The 14402-nt window shown below is 48.2% G+C and overlaps 1 protein-coding gene across 1 annotated transcript in view; it reads right to left on the bottom strand.

Annotated features, from left to right (window-relative positions):
- Positions 1-7942: 7942 nt before the first annotated feature.
- nr1h4 (nuclear receptor subfamily 1, group H, member 4) overlaps positions 7943-14402 on the bottom strand; it is an 87186-nt gene continuing 80726 nt past the window's right edge. Inside the window, exon 10 of the mRNA XM_078219546.1 lies at positions 7943-9231. Coding sequence (XP_078075672.1) covers positions 8993-9231 — 239 coding nt within the window. The 3' untranslated portion in view covers positions 7943-8992. The remainder of the gene's footprint in view (positions 9232-14402) is intronic.

Raw genomic sequence — 14402 nt, 5'->3', positions numbered from 1 at the left:
AGCCCTGGGGATTCAGAGTCACTCTGTGTACACACACACACTGCCCTGGGGGATTCAGAGTCACTCTGTGTACACACACACACTGCCCTGGGGATTCAGAGTCACTCTGTGTACACACACACACTGCCCTGGGGGATTCAGAGTCTCTCTGTGTACACACACACACACACTGCTCTGGGGGATTCAGAGTCTCTCTGTGTACACACACACTGCTCTGGGGGATTCAGAGTCACTCTGTGTACACACACACACACACTGCCCTGGGGGATTCAGAGTCACTCTGTGTACACACACACACACACTGCTCTGGGGGATTCAGAGTCTCTCTGTGTCACACACACTGCTCTGGGGGATTCAGAGTCTCTCTGTGTACACACACACACTGCCCTGGGGGATTCAGAGTCTCTCTGTGTACACACACACTGCCCTGGGGGATTCAGAGTCACTCTGTGTCCACACACACACTGCCCTGGGGATTCAGAGTCTCTCTGTGTACACACACACACACACTGCCCTGGGGATTCAGAGTCTCTCTGTGTACACACACACACACAGCCCTGGGGATTCAGAGTCACTCTGTGTACACACACACACTGCCCTGGGGGATTCAGAGTCACTCTGTGTACACACACACACTGCCCTGGGGATTCAGAGTCACTCTGTGTACACACACACACTGCCCTGGGGGATTCAGAGTCTCTCTGTGTACACACACACACACACTGCTCTGGGGGATTCAGAGTCTCTCTGTGTACACACACACTGCTCTGGGGGATTCAGAGTCACTCTGTGTACACACACACACACACTGCCCTGGGGGATTCAGAGTCACTCTGTGTACACACACACACACACTGCTCTGGGGGATTCAGAGTCTCTCTGTGTCCACACACACTGCTCTGGGGGATTCAGAGTCACTCTGTGTACACACACACACACACACTGCCCTGGGGGATTCAGAGTCACTCTGTGTACACACACACACACACAGCCCTGGGGATTCAGAGTCACTCTGTGTACACACACACACACACTGCTCTGGGGGATTCAGAGTCTCTCTGTGTACACACACACACACACAGCCCTGGGGATTCAGAGTCACTCTGTGTACACACACACACACACTGCTCTGGGGGATTCAGAGTCTCTCTGTGTACACACACACTGCTCTGGGGGATTCAGAGTCACTCTGTGTACACACACACACACACTGCCCTGGGGGATTCAGAGTCACTCTGTGTACACACACACTGCCCTGGGGATTCAGAGTCACTCTGTGTACACACACACTGCCCTGGGGATTCAGAGTCACTCTGTGTACACACACACACACACTGCTCTGGGGGATTCAGAGTCTCTCTGTGTACACACACACACACACTGCTCTGGGGGATTCAGAGTCTCTCTGTGTACACACACACATACACTGCCCTGGGGATTCAGAGTCTCTCTGTGTACACACACACACTGCCTGTGGATTCAGAGTCTCTCTGTGTACACACACACACACTGCCCTGGGGATTCAGAGTCTCTCTGTGTACACACACACACTGCCCTGGGGATTCAGAGTCTCTCTGTACACACACACATACACAGCCCTGGGGATTCAGAGTCTCTCTGTGTACACACACATACACTGCCTGGGGATTCAGAGTCTCTCTGTGTACACACACACACACTGCCCTGGGGATTCAGAGTCTCTCTGTGTACACACACACACACTGCCTGTGGATTCAGAGTCTCTCTGTGTACACACACACACACACTGCCCTGAAGGATTCAGAGTCTCTCTGTGTACACACACACACACACTGCCTGTGGATTCAGAGTCTCTCTGTGTACACACACACACTGCCCTGGGGGATTCAGAGTCTCTCTGTGTACACACACACACACACTGCCTGTGGATTCAGAGTCTCTCTGTGTACACACACACATACACTGCCCTGGGGATTCAGAGTCTCTCTGTCCACAGACACATACACAGCCCCGGGGATTCAAAGTCTCTCTGTGTACACACACACACTGCCTGGGGATTCAGAGTCACTCTGCACACACACAGTAAGAAGTCTCACAACACCAGGTTAAAGTCCAACAGGTTTATTTGGTAGCAAATACCATAAGCTTTCGGAGCGCTGCTCCTTCGTCAGATCTGTTCTCAAACAGTGCAAACAGACACAGAAATCAAATTACAGAATACTAATTAGAATGCGAATCCTACAGCCAGCCAGGTCTTAAAGGTACAGACAATGTGGGTGGAGGGAGCATTAAACACAGGTTAAAAAGATGTGTATTGTCTCCAGACAGAACAGCTGGTGAGATTATGCAAGACCAGGGGCAAGCTGTGGGGTACAAATCTCTTTAACCTGTGTTTAATGTTCCCTCCAACCACATTATCTGTACCTTTTAAGACCTGGCTGGCTGTAGAGATTTGCATTCTAATTAGTATTCTGTAACTTGATTTCTGTGTCTGTGCACTGTTGGAGAACAGAGACCACTCCATCTGACGAAGGAGCAGCACGCTCCGAAAGCTTATGGTATTTGCTACCAAATAAACCTGTTGGACTTTAACCTGGTGTTGTGAGACTTCTTACTGTGCCCACCCCAGTCCAACGCCGGCATCTCCACATCACACACACTGCCCAGGGGATTCAGAGTCTCTCTGTACACACTCACCTGAAGAAGGGGCTTGGAGCTCCGAAAGCTTGTGTGGCTTTTGCTACCAAATAAACCTGTTGGACTTTAACCTGGTGTTGTTAGACTTCTTACTGTGCCCACACACACACTGCCCTGGGGATTCAGAGTCTCTCTGTACACACACACACTGCCCTGGGGGGATTCAGAGTCTCTCTGTAAACACACACACACTGCCCTGGGGGGATTCAGAGTCTCTCTGTAAACACACACACACTGCCCTGGGGGGATTCAGAGTCTCTCTGTACACACACACACTGCCCTGGGGGGATTCAGAGTCTCTCTGTAAACACACACACACAACACAGACACACACACACACACTGCCCAGCGGATTCAGAGTCACTCTGCACACACACACACACATGCACAGACGCACACATAGACACACACACACACTGCCCAGGGGATTCAGGATCACCCTGCACACACACACACAGGCACACATAGACACACACACACAGACACACACACTGCCCAGCGGATTCAGAGTCACTCTGCACACACACACACAGGCACACATAGACACACACACACAGACACACACACTGCCCAGGGGATTCAGAGTCACTCTGCACACACACACACACACACAGGCACACATAGACACACACACACAGACACACACACTGCCCAGGGGATTCAGAGTCACTCTGCACACACACACACACAGGCACACATAGACACACACACACAGACACACACACTGCCCAGGGGATTCAGAGTCACTCTGCACACACACACACACATGTATTCCTGCAGCAATTGTTCAGGCAGCGTCGATTGTAAATACAGAAACTTTTGTCTTTCGAGTGTTTGTAAAGTTCCTGAGTGAATTCAAACTTTAGTAGCTTGGAATATATTGTCAGGATCAGCACAGCAACATCACTGTTCTCATTCAGGCCAGCATCCCTAGCACAGAGCGTTGACCACAGCACAGTGGTTAGCACTGCTACCTCACAGTGCCAGAGACCCGGGTTCGATTCCCGGCTTGGATCATTGTCTGTGCGGAGTCTGTACATTCTCCCCGTGTCTGCTTGGGTTTCCTTCGAGTGCTCCGGTTTCCTCCCACAATCCGAAAGACGTGCTGGTTAGGGTGCATTAGCCGTGCTAAATTTTCCCTCAGTGAACCTGAACAGACGCTGGAGTGTGGCGACTCGGGGATTTTCACAGTAACTTCATTGCAGTGTTAATGTAAACCTTACTTGTGACACTAATAAATAAACTTATTTAAGAAACTTGATTCGCTCCATATGGCAGACCATATTGTCCACATGCCTGACACAAGACTCCCAAAACAAACTCTTCCCCCCTCGCCCTTCTAAACTCCAGTGAATATAATCTTAACCCAGCCAATCTCTCCTCATACATCAGTCCCGCCATCCCAGGAATCAGCCTGGTAAACCTTCACTGTACTCCTTCAAGAGCAAGAACCTCCTTACTCAGATAAGGACACCAAAACTGCTCACAATACTCCAAGTGTGGCCTCCCCAACCCCCCTGTATAACTGTTTCAAGATATCCCTATTCCTGTACTCAAATCCTCTCGCTATGAAGGCCAACATTTGCCTTCGTTACTGCCTGCTGTACCTGCGCGCTTACTTTCAGCGACTGATGCACGAGGACTCCAAGGTCTCACTGAGTATCCGCCTCTCTCAATTTACACCCATTCAAGTAATAATCTGTCTTCCTATTATTGCTCCCAAAGTGGGTAACCTCACATTTATCCACATTATACTGCATCTGCCATGCAGATACCCACACACTCAGCCTGTCCAAATCACAATGAGGCATCTCTGCATCCTCTTCACAGCTCACCCTCCCACCCAACTTTGTGTCATCTGCAAATTTGGAGATAATACATTCAGTTCCCTCTTCCAAATCATTAATATATAATGTGAACAGTTGGGGTCCTAGCACAGATCCCCGTGGTACTCCACAAGTCACTGCCTGCCAGTCAGAAAAAGACCCATTCGTGCCAACTCTTTGTTTCCTATCTGCTAACCAGCTTTCTATCCACCTCAAGACACTACCCGCAATCTCATACAGTTTAATTTTACACAGTAGTTTGTTATGTGAGACTGGGTGGCACGGTGGCACAATGGTTAGCACTGCTGCCTCACAGCGCCAAGGACCCAGAGTTTGATTCCCGGCTTGGGTCACTGTCTGGTCACTGTTCTCCTCGAGTCTGCGTGGGTTTCCTCCGGGTGCTCCGGTTTCCTCTGACAGTCCGACATGCTAGTCAGGTGCACTGGCCATGCTAAATTCTCCCTCAGTGTACCCGAACAGGTGCCAGAGTATGGCGACTGGGGGATTTTCACAATAACTTCATTGCAATGTTAATGTAAGCTTACTTGTGACACTAATAACAAAAACCTTGTTGAAAGCCTTCTGAAAGTTTAAATAAACCGCATCCACATCCACTTCTCCTCGGTCAACTCTATTAGTTATATCCTCAAAATATTCCAATATCATGTCTATCATGATTTCCCTTTTGTAAATCCATGCTGACTTTGTCTGATTATACCACTGCCTTCCAAATGCCGAGTTATGAAATCCTTGATAATAGACTCTTCCCCAGTACTGACGTTAGGCTCACTGGTCTATAGTTCCCTGTTTTCTCTCTAACTCCCTTTTGAACAGTGGGTTTACATTAGCTACCCTCCAATCTGCAGGAACCAGTCCAGAGTCCAAAGAAAATAACCATCAATCGATCTACTATTTCCAGGGCCACTTCCTCAAGTGCTCTGGGATGAAGATTATCAGGACCTGGGGATTTATCCACCTTCAATCCCATCAATTTCCCCAAAACCATTTCTCTACTAATGCTGATTTCTTCAGTCCCTCACTAAAACATGTTTCTCAGAACTGCTGGTACATTATTCATGTCTTCCGCAAATATAAAGTGTTGTTGTATTGCGCTGGTTATATGCCTAGTTATGGTTTACAATTTTAAAGGCGCTATATAAATGTAAGCTTTTGTTTCATTGGTTCATGAGACAGTTTCTGGTTATGATCTGGAGTTTGCGCAGAAACATGAACCACGGGGGAGGGGTAACTCTCAGGCCTCTCTGCGGTGTGTCTCTCATAGCGGGAGATGGCCTGCTGTGTGCCAGCGGCGGGGGTTTCTCTGCTCCCATCACTCTTAATGGGAACCCCGACAGTGCAGAATCAGGCCATTCGGCCCAACGCACGGTGGTGCAATGGTTAGCACTGCTGCCACACAGCACCATGAACCCAGGGTTCAATTCCCAGTTTGGGTCACTGTCTGTGCGGAGTCTGCACGTTCTCTCTGTGTCTGCGTGGGTTTCCTCCGGGTGCTCCGGTTTCCTCCTACAGTCCAAAGAAAGACGTGCTGGTTAGGTGCATTGGCCGTGCTAAATTCTCCCTCTGTGTACCTGAACAGGCGCCGGAGTGTGGCGACTGGGGGATTTTCACAGTAACTTCATTGCAGTGTTAATGTAAGCCTACTTATGACACTAATAAATAAACTTTACCAACTTTAAAACTTAACTTTAAATACATCCCCTAGATCAACACAAAGCAATTTAACTTACCTCAGGAAATACCTGTTATAATTCATCCTTTATTCACTATTATAACAATATGCGTATTTTCACAAATACATTCCGGACTTCCAGGGATCAGTCTGAGTAATGATGGTATCATACATTCATATCATTGTCATATTGTCTGAATAAAAATTGGCTTTTTTTCACAATGTTACGGATGTACAACGAGTTACGCACATGACCTGCCAGTACTTTCAGTTTTAAAGGTGGTTTCTTTAGTAATGCTACAGAGGTTTTAAAATTATCAGAAATCTTTACACAATACACTCTTTTCCTTTCCTGTGGTTGCACACTGCTTCAAGTCGCAATCTAATACATGAGGAATTGAGAAAAATGAAGGAAGGTTTTCGATTCTCCTGATTCACGGTGAAATTGTGCAGGACATTTCTCAATTTATCTTAAATAGAAAGTTGCCAACGCCCCGGAGGCTGTTCCCCACTTTGCTGGGAGAGAGGTGCCTGCTGGTGATTTAACCCTCTTCAGGCAAGGGGCAAGGTTGAGAAGGCAGGGCCTTCATGAATAATCTCAGCTGGTACGGGAATTGAACCCACGCTGTTGATTTGTTTTGATTTATTATTGTCACATGTATTGGGGTACAGTGAAAAGTATTGGTTCTTGCGCGCTGTACAGACAAAGCATACCGTTCATAGAGAAGGAAAGGAGAGAATGCAGAATGTAGTGTTACAGTCATAGCTAGGGTGTAGAGAAAGATCAACTTAATATAAGATGTCACTCCGCATCACTAACCAACTGTCCAACCCAACTGAGCTTTTTAATTTGTCTTAAATACCAAACTGCTGAACCCTCCCAGCCAGAGTTTAATTTTGCAAGTGGTTGGAATACGTTGGAAGGCAAGGGAGGAACTCGCATTCTCTTTGGCCTTTGCACAACCTCTGTACATCCCAAAGTGCACTAGAGTCATTGAGCGTTCCTGACGTCACTGTTGTAATGTAGAGGATGTTAGAGAGGCCACTGGAGTAGAAATTGGTTTGCGTTGTGCTTATTTCTTCAGCATCAAATTGGTGCAAAGTGGACCCACTCAGCAATGGGATGGGTTTGCCAGTCTGTACGGGTGCTGGGCTCCCTGCCAAATTCACGGTGGAGAGCTGGGAGGGCATTTTACAGGTGCCTCCTCAGATCTGTTTCACTGATGGAGGTTGACGGGTAAATATTGACCAACACATTTGAGGTTCAATTTCCCAGCTTGTCCTTAAAATAGGGACGGTTCAGCCTTTCACTTCCACCTGAGAGGGCGGACAGGAGCTCAGATTAATCTTGGAGCTCAGAAGTTAGGAAATGCCTCCAAGTCTAATTGTATTTGTCCTTCGTTTGGGAGTGGGTGGGGTGAATAAAACACTGATCACCACACTCTGTCCATCATTAACATACCTGCACATACTTTCTGCATTTGAAACCACCTCACTATCTGTCTATAAAATCAAATCTACCAAATTCCGTCACATAATGGGGCGGCACGGTAGCACAGTGGTTAGCACTGCTGCTTCGCAGCTCCATGGACCTAGGTTCGATTCCCGGCTTGGGTCACTGTCTGTGTGGAGTCTGCACATTCTCCTCGTGTCTGCGTGGGTTTCCTCCGGGTGCTCTGGTTTCCTCCCACAGTCCAAAGATGTGCGGGTTAGGTTGATTGGCCATGCTAAAATTGCCCCTTAGTGTCCTGAGATGCGTAGGTTAGAGGGATTAGTGGGTAAAATATGTAGGGATGTGGGGGTAGGGCCTGGGTGGGATTGTGGTCGGTGCAGACTCGATGGGCCAAATGGCCTCTTTCTGTACTGTAGGGTTTCTATGATTTCTATGATAATGTTTCCATTTGGACATCCACTCTGGGCAAATTGGCACTGCTTGTCACTGTGATATTGTGATGTTTATCACTGGCATCACCTCTGACCATAATGTCCTTTCATGCAGATCATCAGTAGGACTAGATCAGCTGTGATTTGATTGAATGGCAGAGCAGGCTCGAAGGGCTGAATTTGCCAACTTCTACTCCTAATTCCTTTAAGTTTAACTTTATTAATTAGTGTCACGAGTAGGCTTACATTAACACTGCAATGAAGTTACTGTGAAAGTCCCCTAGTCACCACACTCCGGCGCCTGTTCGGGTACACGGAGGGAGAATTCAGCATAGCCAATGTACCCTAACCAGCATGTCTTTTGGACTGTGGGAGGAAACCGGAGCACCCGGAGGAAACCCATGCAGACACGGGGAGAACGTGCAGACTCCGCACAGACAGTGACCCAAGCCGGGAATCGAACCTGGGTCCCTGGCGCTGTGAGGCAGCCGTGCTAACCACTGTGCCACCGTGCCGCCCAATGTTCCTATGTGGATTTCACCATAGCAGACAAGAGCCCAAAGGGACATCAGATAATCTTATATATTACTCGACTGATGTCTGTACATTACAATCTCAAGGGCAATTAGAAAAAGTGTCGCACTTGTTTTTCGAACATAACTGGGGTAGTTAGTTTCTGGTGGTTGTGCAGATTGGAGAATGATCTAGAATTGCTGGGTCACATTCCTGTGCTTGCTCGTAATGAGTCTTTGAACTGGTCACGGAGCCGCGGACATGTGTTCGTTCCTTCAAGCGTTCACACACCAGGCAGTTCAGAATGTTCCAAAGTTGGAAACTTCTCCTACTTTGCACGTCCACTTTTAATTACCGGGTCCTGTAACTGACCCAAGAGTTCTTGCCAGGAGGGCGGGAGAATTCACTGCACGTCCCAGATCTCACAGAGAAGGGGCGTGAATTTCTGGTCGTTGATTCTCCAGGACATCAGCATATTCGAGTGATGGTGGTTAAAAGTCCGGAGCTCGGTGAGTCTGCCCAACAGCCGGGCAAAGTGCTGTGGGTCATCTGGATGGTTCAGTTTGCAATATTTCTGCAGGATTTCCAGCAGAGGCTCCTGAAGTCTGTCAATCGCTTCCCGATTCTTCACAAAGGAACGGTCTGCGGCAGAGAAACAGATCATTAAATGCAGCCGTTTTACTCGGTGCAGCGTCACACCACATCCAATGGAACAGATACACACCGGACTCACACAACATTCCTCAATGCTGGCGACATTCAGATTACACAGGGACATCGTCCCTCACATCTTTTTTAAAAAAGTTTATATATTAGTCACAAGTAGGCTTACATTAACACTGCAATGAATTTACTGTGAAAATCCCCTAGTCGCCGCACTCCGGCGCCTGTTCGGGTACACTGAGGGAGAATTCAGCACGGCCAATGCACCCTAACCCGCACATCTTTGGACTGTGGGAGGATCCAGGTAATTACACTGCCGGTGAGCCTTACATCAGTGGCACGGAAATTATTGGAGACAACTCTTCGAGACAGGATTTATTCTCACTTGGAAATAAGTGGACGTATTAGTGAGAGGTAACAAGGTTTTGTGAAGGGGAGGTCATAGAAATAGAAATAGAAGGTCGTGTCTCACGAACTTGATCGAGTTTTTCGAGGAAGTGACGAAGATGATTGATGAGGGTAGGGCAGTGGATGTTGTCTACATGGACTTCAGTAAGGCCTTTGGCAAGGCCCCTCATGGCAGACTGGTGCAGAAGGTGAAGTCCCATGGGATGAGAGGTGAGCTGGCAAGGTGGATACAAAACTGGCTCGGTCAAAGAAGACAGAGGGTAGCAGTGGAAGGGTACGTTTCTGAATGGAGGGCTGTGCCAAGTGGCGTTCTTCAAGGATCAGTGCTTGGATCTTTGCTGTTTGTAATATATATAAATGATTTGGAGGAAAATGTAACTGGTTTGATTCGTAAGTTGGCGGGCGACACAAAGGTTGGTGGATTTGCGGATAGTAATGAGGACCATCAGAGGATACAACAGGATATAGATCGGTTGGAGACTTGGGCGGAGAGATGGCAGATGGAGTTTAATCCGGACAAATGTGAGGTAATGCATTTTGGAAGGTCTAATACAGATAGGAAATATACAGTAAATGGCAGAACCTTTAAGAGAATTGATGGCAAAAGGATCTGGGTGTGCAGGTACACCCAGTGGCAATGCAGGTGGAGAAGGTAGTCAAGAAGGCATACGGCATGCTTGCCTTCATTGGCCGGGGCATTGAGTTTAAAAATTGGCAAGTCATGTTGCAGATTTATAGAACCTTAGTTAGGCCGCACTTGGAATATAGTGTTCAATTCTGGTCGCCACACTACCAGAAGGATGTGGAGGCTTTGGAGAGGGTACAGAAAAGATTTACCAGGATGTTGCCTGGTATGGAGGGCATTAGCTATGAGGAGAGGTTGGAGAAACTTGGTTTGTTCTCACTGCAACGACGGAGGTTGAGGGGCGACCTGATAGAAGTCTACAAGATTATGAGAGGCATGGACAAAGTGGATAATCAGAAGCTTTTTACCAGGGTGGAAGAGTCAATTACTAGGGGGCACAGGTTTAAGGTGCGAGGGGCAAGGTTTAAAGGAGATGTACGAGGCAGATTTTTTACACAGAGAGCAGTGGGTGCCTGGAACTCGTTGCTGGGGGAGGTAGTGGAAGCGGATACGGTAGTGACTTTTAAGGGGTGTCTTGACAAATACATGAATAGGATGGGAATAGAGGGATATGGTCCCCGGAAGGGTAGGGGGTTTTAGTTCAGTTGGGCAGCATGGTCGGTGCAGGCTTGGAGGGCTGGAGGGCCTGTTCCTGTGCTGTAATTTTCTTTTGTTCTTTTGTTCCTATCTTTTAAACCGGAACATCCGGAGGAAACCCACGCAGACATGGAGAGAACGTGCAAACTCCACACAGTGACCCAAGCCGGGAATTAAACCCGGGTCCCTGGCGCTGTGAGGCAGCAGTGCTAACCACCGTGCCACCCTGTGCCACCGTGCCGCCCTGTGCCACCGTGCCGCCCTGTGCCACCGTGCCGCCCTGTGCCACCGTGCCGCCCTGTGCCACCGTGCCACCCTGTGCCACCATGCCGCCCTGTGCCACCGTATGTTTCTATGTGGATTTCTGCAATGTAGCACATTTTCAGAGCAAAAGAACAAAATCAGTTGGACATAAACTCTAGAGCGCCAAGTGTGGAGGCCAAGTCATTGAGTGTATTTAAGACAGAGATCGATAGGTTATTGATTGATAAGGGGATCAAAGGTTATGGGGAAAAGGCGGGAGAATGGGGATGAAAAATCTATCAGCCATGATCAATTAGCGGAGCAGACTCGATGGGCCAAATGGCCTAATTTTGCTCCAATATCTTATGGTCTTAAGTCCCAGAGCCAGTTATGTGTCATTGGTCTATAAGTAACCTTTCTCTGAATCACTATAATACCTCCAGCACATCACTGCAGGAGTTCCTCAGGGCCCAACCATCTTCAGTTGCTTCATCAATGACCTTCCCTCCATCAGAAGTGGGGATGTTTAATGATGATTGCACAATGTTCAGCACCATTCGTGACTCCTCAGATACTGAAGCAGTCCATGTCCAAATGCAGCAAGATCTGGACAATATCCAGGCTTGGGCTGACAAGTGGCAAGTAATCGCGCCACACAAGTGCCAGGCAATAGCCATCTCAAACAGAGAGGCTCTAACCATCGCCCCTTGACATTCGATAGCATTACAATTGCTGCGTCCGCCACTATCAATATCCTGGGAGTTACCATTGATCAGAAACTGGACTGGACATATAAATACTATGGTTACCAGAGCAGGCCAGAGGCTGGGAATTCTGCAATGAGTAACTCACTTCCCGACTTCCCAAAGCCTGTCCACCATCTACAAGGCACAAGTCAGGAGTGTGATGGAATACTCTCCACTTGCCTGGATGAGTGTAGCTCCAACAACAGTCAAGAAGCTCAACACCATCCAGGACAAAGCAGCCGCTTGATTGGCACCCCATCCACAAACATTCACTCACTCCACCACCGACAACAGTGGCAGCCGTGTGTACCATCTACAAGACACACTGCAGGAACTCAAGTTAGCTAGTTCACATGAGTTAATAGTAACACCCAGGATGCTGTTGATGGGGGATTCACCAACTTCTCAAGGACAGCTAGGGATGGTCAATAAATGCTGGCCTAACCAGCGACATCCACATCATGAGAACCAAAATCCCCTATTCCCACAATGCTGCTGAGAACCCAATTTCCTCTCCTGTCAGCTGGTGTTATTGGTGCTTCCCTCTCCTCAGGTTGACTATTGTAATCAACCATCTGAGTCAGACTTGAAATGTTAGCTCTAGTCGCTCTCCAGACCTGCTGAGATCATAGAATCTTGGAATCCCTACAGTGCAGAGGAGGCCATTTGGCCCATCAACTCAGTACTGACCACAATCCCACCCAGGCCCTATCCCCGTAACCCCACGTATTTACCCAGCTAATCCCCCTGACACTAAGAGGCAATTTAGCACGGCCAATCCACCTAACCCACACGTCTTCGGACTGTGGGAGGAAACCGGAGCACCCGAAGGAAACCCATGCAGACACGGGGAGAATGTCCAGACAGACAGTGACCTGAGGCTGGAATCGAACCGGCTCCCTGGCGCTGTGAGGGAGCAATGCTAACCTCTACGCCACCATGCCACCCCCTCATCAATGAGTTGATGCATTATGGGTTCACTTGATGTCTCAATGATCAGATCTTGAGATTAGTATGTTTAAACATAAACCAGTTAGTCTTAGTCTTTAACTATTTATCGATCCCAGCTATTGGCATGCAGGGTGCTGCCATTTCAATACAGGTTGCTTCAAGAAAGTTCTATCTGAGCCCATTACCATGTGATGTTACACATCATACTGTGGGAGTGCTATTCTCCAATCCCACGTTAACCTTTGCTCTGCCGAGCACCCTTATCATCAGAATGGCGCACAGGTTCATAATACAACATCCTCCAGCCCCATGACCCTCCTAGATCTGCCACCAAAGAAAAGCCAGGCAGCATGCCTCAATGGCTATTGGCTGGTGGTCCTGACATCCATCATTATGAAGTGCTTCGAAAGGTTAGTCATGGCACAAATCAATTCCAGCCTCCCGGACTGCCTGGATCCACTACAGTTTGCCTACCGCCACAAGAGGCCCACAGCAGACGCCATCTCTCTGGCCCTGCACTCAACCCTGGAACACCTAGACAACAAAGACACCTATGTCAGACTCCTATTTATTGACGACAGCTCAGCCTTCAGCACCATTATTCCTAAAAAGCTCATCTCCAAACTCCATGGCCTGGGCCTCGGCACCTCCCTCTGCGACTGGATCCTGAACTTCCTAACTCACAGACCACAATCAGTAAGGATAGGCAACAACACCTCCTCCACGATCATCCTCCACACCGGTGCCCCACAAGGCTGTGTTCTCAACCCCTTATTATACTCCTTATACACCTATAACTGTGCGGCCAAATTCCCCTCCAACTCGATTTTCAAGTTTGTTGATGACACCACCGTAGTGGGTCGGATCTGAAACAATGACGAGACAGAGTACAGGAATGAGATAGAGAATCTGGTGATCTGGTGCAGCAACAATAATCTCTCCCTCAATGTCAGTAAAACAAAGGAGATAGTCTTCGATTTCAGGAAGCGTAAAGAACATGCCCCTGTCTACATCAATGGGAAGCTTCAGGATTTTAGGTGTTCAGATCACCAACAACCTGTCCTGGTCCCTCCATGTTGACGCTATAGTTAAGAAAGCCCACCAACGCCTCTACTTTCTCAGAAGACTAAGGAAATTTGGAATGTCAGCTACGACTCTCACTAACTTTTACAGATAAGAACATAAGAAATAGGAGCAGGAGTAGGCCATCTAGCCCCTCGAGCCTGCCCCGCCATTCAATAAGATCATGGCTGATCTGACGTGGATCAGTACCACTTACCCGCCTGATCCCCATAACCCTTAATTCCCTTACCGCTCTTTCTGGATGTATCACAGCTTGGTATGGCTCCTGCTCTGTCCAAAATCGCAAGGAACTACAAAGGGTCATGAACAAAGCCCAATCCATCACGCAAACCAGCCTCCCATCCATTGACTCTGTCAACACTTCCCACTGCCTCGGAAAAGCAGCCAGCATAATCAAGGACCCCATGCATCCCGGACATTCTCTCTTCCACCTTCTTCCGTCGGGAAAAAGATACAAAAGTCTGAGGTCACGTACCAAACAACTCAAGAACAGCTTC

The sequence above is a fragment of the Mustelus asterias genome, chromosome 9, assembly GCF_964213995.1.
Source record: "Mustelus asterias chromosome 9, sMusAst1.hap1.1, whole genome shotgun sequence".
In the NCBI taxonomy this organism is placed as follows: Eukaryota; Metazoa; Chordata; class Chondrichthyes; order Carcharhiniformes; family Triakidae; genus Mustelus; species Mustelus asterias.
This window is presented reverse-complemented; position numbering and strand designations above follow the sequence as displayed.